Here is a 7,191-nt window from a genome sequence, read left to right as displayed (position 1 = left end):
GGAGCGGTATGTGTCGTCATTGACGACCATCTTGTCCTCAAGTTCTAAATTTGTTGTTGCATTATTGCAACCTTTTTTCATGTGGGAGATTTTTTTTTCCTCCTTGTTTATCTCGGGCCCTTTAGGTCCTTTGTGTGGGAGCTGTTACTCCCTGCTTTTTGGACCCTTTAGGTCTTTTTTGAGGGAGCCTTTTGCTCCTTGTTTTTTGGGACCCTTTAGGTCCCCTTTTTGTGGGAGTCTTTATTGCTCCTGGTTTTGGGGCCCTTAAGGCCTTTTTTTACTAAGCTTAGCTTTGTGCTGGCTTTTGTTGTCTTAGGACCGTTTCGGATCCTAATGTCGGACCTGTGAGCGTTTTCGCTCTGTTGGTTAGGACCCTTTAGGTCCTTTTTATTGTATGTTTGCTCGTATGAGCGTTGTTGCGTCCGGAAGTTCCATGGTATAGTTTTCTTTTTGTTTATTTTTCCTGTCAGCCAGTTAGGGTCGTACCCTACCATGGTAATGCGTGGGTAGCGTGGCTACACTGACTGCATGTCTTGTCTTTGTCAAGTGTCTGTTGGTTTAAATATTAGGTTAAAAGGGTAGGGAGGCTCGTAGCCTCACGTACTAAGGTGTAGTGGGACTACCCTACCCTGGGATCTTCTTTAGGGGGATCCTAAAATGAAAAATTAGTATCTGTTCTTTTCAGCTTAATATCTGAAACGCTGTTCATTGAACAGCCAGTATATTAAACTGATTTTTGGATTTGGGCCGTGGAATAGAGGCTTGCCTCGTCCCGGCCACGGGTTGGCCCGGTATAGCAGTACATCCGGGATTCGGCCCACTCCCTTCGGGGAACATCAATTAATACAAAAACAGGTTCTGACTACGGTGCCCCGTCGTTAAAGGTTCGTTTTCTTTTGACGTTTTGGTGACAGGGCTTTCACATTGAATTACGGTAAATATTAGTAAGTGTGTAAAGTCTTGTTAAATTATGATGTTGGCGTTTTCATTGATTTCCGTTCAAGGTGTAAAAAAAAAAAAAAAAAAAAAAAAAAAGGCTTGGCCACGACCCCTCTGTGTCTGGTTATAAATGTATTGTTTGAGTCTCGTTGCAATATGTTTCTAGGCATCTTCTTCCTTTTCTTATTTGTTATCCCTTTTCCCCCTTGTTTTGCTTCTGATTTGTTTGTTTCCCAGGATGAGTGCTCCTGCCACGATTGGTCGCCAGAGGGCGCCGTAACAGTTGATGGCTTCGCATGCTCATATCGCGTCCGCGCATGTCCTATAAGTTGCCTCGCCGGGGCTGGGATGGCCATTGAATCATCTACAACCGACTGAGGAGACACAAACATGTCTGGCCGTGGCAAAGGAGGAAAGGGACTAGGCAAAGGGGGTGCCAAGCGACACCGCAAGGTTCTCCGAGATAACATCCAGGGAATCACTAAACCAGCCATTCGTCGGCTGGCCCGCCGCGGAGGAGTCAAGCGTATCTTGCACGCCAAGAGGAAGACTGTCACTGCAATGGACGTGGTGTATGCGCTGAAGAGACAGGGACGCACGCTGTACGGCTTCGGCGGCTAGACACCATATCCAAAAATCAAACCGAACGGCTCTTTTCAGAGCCACCACTATTTCAAAAAAGAGATTGAATCTTGATTTTACTCGATTTCACTTGTCCTTGTCATGTGTGTTCTTAGAGTTGCTTTTCCCCTCCCTATTTCCACTGTAAAACATGTCTGGTCTCCATTTTTTTGTCAAAGTCGATTAAGTAATAATTACTGGGTGCTCGTCTCAGGATATAGCGGGGAACGTATAGAGGGATCCGTGACATTTTGTTCGCGAATGGGTGTGTGTGATTATTGTCTTTATTACAAAACAAACATAAACAGCAGCCAGGGAAATCCGTATGTTTGTCACTTTTCTTTTAGGGGTGGGGGAGGGGGTGTTTATTGGGGTTCAATTAATCCCAAGTAGGGGGTGGGAGAAATATTGTAGTCTCAACGATCCCAAATGGATTCTGTTGCCGAGGGCTCATAATACTATTGGCTCGGAAAAGCAGCATTTTCGATTGAAATTTAACGTCTATACTTTTTCAACGTACGGAAATCGTGATCACTGAAGCGTCTCCGCTTGGCCCCCGAAGCACCCAATCGGAAGATAGCCCATTGTTAGGCTTCCAACCTAGGATGCTATGCGCCGGCCTTAAGAGGCGGGGTCCGTTCGCTCAATCTGCACTCAGTTGTGATCACCGTTCATCAAACCATACCCTTGACCATGGCGCGCACCAAGCAGACGGCAAGAAAGAGCACCGGGGGGAAAGCCCCCAGGAAGCAGTTGGCCACCAAGGCGGCCCGCAAGAGCGCACCGGCGACTGGCGGTGTCAAGAAACCCCATCGGTACCGACCGAGAACCGTCGCCCTCCGTGAGATTCGCCGCTACCAGAAGAGCACCGAACTGCTGATCCGAAAGCTGCCATTCCAGAGACTTGTGCGTGAAATTGCACAGGATTTCAAAACTGAACTGCGATTCCAGAGTTCTGCCGTCATGGCATTGCAAGAAGCGAGCGAAGCTTACCTCGTCGGCCTCTTCGAAGACACCAACCTGTGCGCCATTCACGCCAAGAGGGTCACCATCATGCCCAAGGACATCCAGTTGGCCCGCCGAATTCGGGGTGAACGAGCTTGAGCACGTTGTGTGCGCAAAAAGAAATAAAACTAACGGCTCTTTTCAGAGCCACTACTTCTTCAAAGAGAGATTAAGTCCAATCCCTGAGTTTTCCTTCAAATAAAGAATAAAGGGCCGTTGATTTTTTTTCCGAATTATTATTGTTGATATTCTGTCCAAATACATTCCACTTTTTGGGTTCTATACGTATGCCTCATCCGAAACGTGTTCCAGGCAAAATTGAATTGTTATGGGCATGGTAATAATGATATATATTTCCTATCTGTTTTGACAATTACAGGTACTCGTTCTCTTATTTTCGTCGGTTTTGCGTTACATTGTATGATTCATTATAAATGGATGGTGCATAAGGGGGAAACAACATTTAAAGAAGTATTGGTGCACTACGACATATTAATTCGCCCTCCGCTGGAGATGACTTTATTATTTCCCAGAAATTCAGTAGACAATAATATTTAAGAAGGACACTTATACACGTGTCAGTCTGAGAAAAAGGCTAAAAATACCCTTGCCGGGGAGGGGGGGGGGGGTCGTGCCGTGCGTGCATTGTATAACTATGCACGCATACCGCTTTCTTCACGCATGGGTAAGCGGTCACTGGCGGGAAAGTGGACGATGCATGGGTGGTCAGAATCCAAGCTGTGCACAATAAAAGCCGGCCAAGACGTGCTGGTCTTTCATTCGATCTCACGATCCGATACATTCCAAGTCCTCCAATATGGCTCCCAAAGTTAGCGGAAAAGGTCAGAAGAAGGCCGGAAATACTAAGGGTCCGGTTAGCGCCAACAAAAAGAGGCACCGGCGTCGCAAGGAGAGCTACGGCATCTACATCTACAAAGTGATGAAACAGGTGCACCCCGACACCGGAATCTCGAGCAAGGCAATGAGCATCATGAACAGCTTTGTCAACGACGTGTTTGAGCGCATCGCCAGCGAATCTTCTCGCCTCGCTCTCTACAACAAGAAGTCCACCATCACAAGCCGTGAAGTGCAGACAGCAGTACGCCTACTTCTTCCCGGGGAGCTTGCTAAGCATGCAGTCAGCGAAGGCACCAAGGCCGTCACCAAGTACACGACTTCAAAATAGAAATTTTGAAGGCTTCAAAACCAAACGGGACATAATAATAGTAATACCAACAGTAATAATAATGAACATTAGTAGAAGTCTAGTTCTCTAACAAAGCTCTGGCTATTTGCCTTACAAGAAACTGTTCGTCATACACCGATGTATTTACGCGAGGAAAATGTTTTCGTATAAAATCGTTAACGAGTATGTCATTGTCTCGTTTATCTGAAGAAAACAGGAGCGTGATTTTGTACATGGTGAGTCCCCGACAACGCTGTAACAGGAAAAAGATGGAGTATTGTCCACACACGGCTGACAGTGGTCCCTGCAGGGGTTGGTGGTTGTAGCGGGTACACGTCACATTTTTCTTGAGGAATTTCTTGACCCGGGGTATATTCATCGGTTGTCCGTAGGAATCGAAATACTCTCCCTCCCCATCCCGCGTGATGTAAATGGCCACCCAGTGCTGACCGGGTTTCGTGGATGGGTCCGTATTAAAAATGAGGGCGCTCGGTCGGGGCACGTAGTGCTTAGGCAGCTGATCGCAGGCAAAAACGCCTCTGAAGTAATGCTTGGTAAAACCTGGTCAATTTCTATGATGTTGTTGAACTCGGCGTAGATGATGACGTTGATGGTTGCCTCCAGTGGATTGGCAAAGTGGACGTCCAGTCTCAGGTTGCCACGCCTCACGAGATTGAAGTGTCCTCCCACAGATAGGTTGGGGCTCAGATCAAACGCAAACAGTGCGTACCCCGCGGGATAGTCGTCACGAGTGATGGCGACGCCTTCGTCTTGGTACATTTTATCCGCACCGGAGAAGAGGGTCTGGTAGGCTCTGATGTAATTCTTACCCGGTTCTTTAAATTTCGGTTTCAGAGGTGAATAGGGAATTTGTTCCCCGTCCAAGTGAACTGTCAAAAAGTTGATATTCATGTGTTGGAAATTAAAGGGGTTTTTCCCATACCGTCCGTTAAATGCTTCGTTGGTCACACATCCAACTACGATACGGTTTGGAAGTTGACCCAGAAACACGTGGTCCTGCGTGAGGGTTAGATTACCGCGGGGCACAGACACCATCTTGCACAGATTGCGTTTGATGGGGTATTTGGCGGTGCCTTTCTCCAGAGCTTTCATGTATCCCAGCATAACGCCCGAACTGACTTTGACTTTCCTGACAAAAACGGACGCGTTTAGGATGACCACTTTGTAGGTGGGGTTTCCCCCAGCGGCCATGAGACAGAACGCGTTGCTGCTGCGAATCAGTTTCAATTTCAAGTCCACGCCATTCAGCATGTGATTGTCTTGAAAGAAAATGTCGCTGTGAATCGGGCCGATCATGTCCACCTCGCTGCTTCCCTTTGTAAACTGGTATCTCTTCTTCAGCCCATGGTTGACCGCATCGTCTGCCGCTGTAGGGTTTGCGCTGTCCATTTTGCCGGCGGTGTCTTTATAGAACAAAGCGGCAGTCAGCTGAGAGATTTGAGCATCGCTGCCGTAGCTGAGCAGTGTTTCGATTATGGCGCGATAGGGGTAGGTAGGTGTGGAGGGGGAGATCAGACGTTCGTTCAGACTCACATCAATCTGGCTGAATAGGGACTGTAGAAGTAAGTTGACGGGACCCACGTGGTCGGCGTCTGTCAGGTTGGAGCCGTCCGCTTTGGTGATTTTCGCTCTGACGTACAACTGGGTTTGGTTGAGATCCATGTATTCTTCTCCGGATCCCGGTACGAAAAATTCTATCGGTCCTCCATCAGAAATGGTAGAAATCGGGTGAAATTCCTGCCACTGACCACGTTCTATGCTCGTTTGTGTTGGTGGTAAAGAAAAATATCAAGTTCAGATTTAGTGCATTCGCACGAGTTATTGTGTAACAACGACATAATGACTGACTGTGGGTTAGCTTGCAAAACGCTTAATCAAATATGTCTTGTGATCTTTTCACTCTCCTGCTAGAAGAGGAAGTGGCGCGTCTGCCGTTTGCTTTCCTTTTTATACCACGTCGTGGACCTCGTGAGAGTCGGGCATCCACGCCTCGAAGAGCCGAGTGGGCCAGATTACGTCCAGCGTGTCGAAGTCGGTTTTTGGCAGATGATTTGATACTTTTTCCCTCCATCGCATCCTGCGCGATTCCTACACCGGTACGAAGCGCTTCGCGACCCAACGTTTTAGCGCCTTGTTTGATCAGAGGCATGGCCGACCGGAAAAGTCCGCTTAAAATCCCTCCAAGTCCATACCCTCTCTGACTTCTCAGACCAGTGAACACGGGGAGACCGCGCCCCACCTGGCCAACATAATAATCTTCGTAGTGTTTACTATTGGGTAGGTAATGACTCTTCATGATGATTAATAGAAGTAGGACGAGCGCTTCTTTCGAAAGTGAAGTTTCACGATGACTCTCCCGGTAACAAATGGAATAAGTTCACCCGTCCCGTCCCTTATATTGATTTCGATCATGTCCAAAAACTTGTGCTTCAGGGGCATGTAATGAGGACTGTCGTAGATTTTTGTAACGGTTTCTCCATACTTCCCGTCCACATTCACGATGCGTAATAAGGGGGCCCGCGTGTCTCCTACGGTGTGGTACTCCACAATATTAGAGTAGATAAATAACGCATAGAATGGCTGCAGGTCCACCACCCTCGTACTCTTTTTGATACCCGACACAGTTGCACCATCGTCAAAACCGAGTAGGTTCGCTAGACGACCCAGTAATTTAAGCACCACGCTGTCGTTTGTCTTTATGATGACTTTTTGAATGAATTTGTTGTACTTGAATCGGACTTGTCCGTCGTGCTCGATGGGAGGTTCAAAGCTGTCGAATAGTTCTTCAGGTGTTGGGTAGTACCCCTCCGGTACGCGATGAAAGTGAAATCTGGAATCTGTTTCTCCACCCGAGCACGCCACCAGGTTACCTTCGGTCACGTTCAACCAACGGTGAGGGTAAGTTACTTCGGCCAATGCCACTTCCCAGTCTCCCTCAAAAGACAGGGGTGAGGGTAAATTTACAAAAAAATGACTCAAGGTGTTGTTAGGGTGAGTATCCATAGAACTGTTGCTAGGGAGCGTGACGTAAAACGAGTCCGCCATGACGAAGCTTAGCTTTAACTGTGTAGGTAAATACTCGCGTCACGGACGTTTTATAACTTGCGCAGACTTGTCACCCAACTGTTAAACTTGCCTGGGTAGCCCAACCACTTGACAAAATACTCCAATTTTCCCCGCCTTTTCCGCGTCTGGAGTACTTTTTCCACTTGGTACAGGTCGCCCAATTGAACCGCTGGTTGTATTTCGTGTTCGTAGAATGTCCCGTCCAACTCCTCGGAATCGTAATCTTTCAACTTGTACACGGGAGGATTGCGCGGAATACGAGCACTAACGGTGAATAGTTCAGTGGTCCAGTTTGGAAGGTAACCTTTCCTAAATGGTCGTGCAGCCATACTGATGCGCACTGTGTCCCCAAC

The 7,191-nt window shown here is 47.6% G+C and overlaps 1 protein-coding gene and 1 non-coding gene across 2 annotated transcripts; one reads left to right on the top strand and one right to left on the bottom strand.

The window, feature by feature from the left end:
- Window positions 1–634: 634 nt before the first annotated feature.
- LOC119733576 lies at window positions 635–826 on the top strand. Its single transcript, XR_005271916.1, has one exon. It is a non-coding gene; the product is annotated as a U2 spliceosomal RNA (small nuclear RNA).
- Window positions 827–4,126: 3,300 nt separating this feature from the next.
- LOC119733123 (uncharacterized protein F54H12.2-like) lies at window positions 4,127–5,434 on the bottom strand. The gene has a single exon (XM_038206699.1). The coding sequence runs from the start codon at window positions 5,432–5,434 to the stop codon at window positions 4,127–4,129; it is 1,308 nt and encodes a 435-aa protein (XP_038062627.1).
- Window positions 5,435–7,191: the final 1,757 nt, after the last annotated feature.

The sequence above is a fragment of the Patiria miniata genome, unplaced genomic scaffold (genome assembly GCF_015706575.1).
Source record: "Patiria miniata isolate m_02_andy unplaced genomic scaffold, ASM1570657v1 HiC_scaffold_25, whole genome shotgun sequence".
Taxonomy (NCBI): Eukaryota; Metazoa; Echinodermata; class Asteroidea; order Valvatida; family Asterinidae; genus Patiria; species Patiria miniata.
The sequence above is the reverse complement of the archived record's forward strand: the minus strand, read 5'-3'. Positions and strand labels throughout refer to the sequence as shown.

Bases quoted from the DNA above. Each gene is read 5' to 3' on its own strand.
- LOC119733123 (XM_038206699.1), bottom strand. From the start codon at position 5,434: ATGGATCTCAACCAAACCCAGTTGTACGTCAGAGCGAAAATCACCAAA.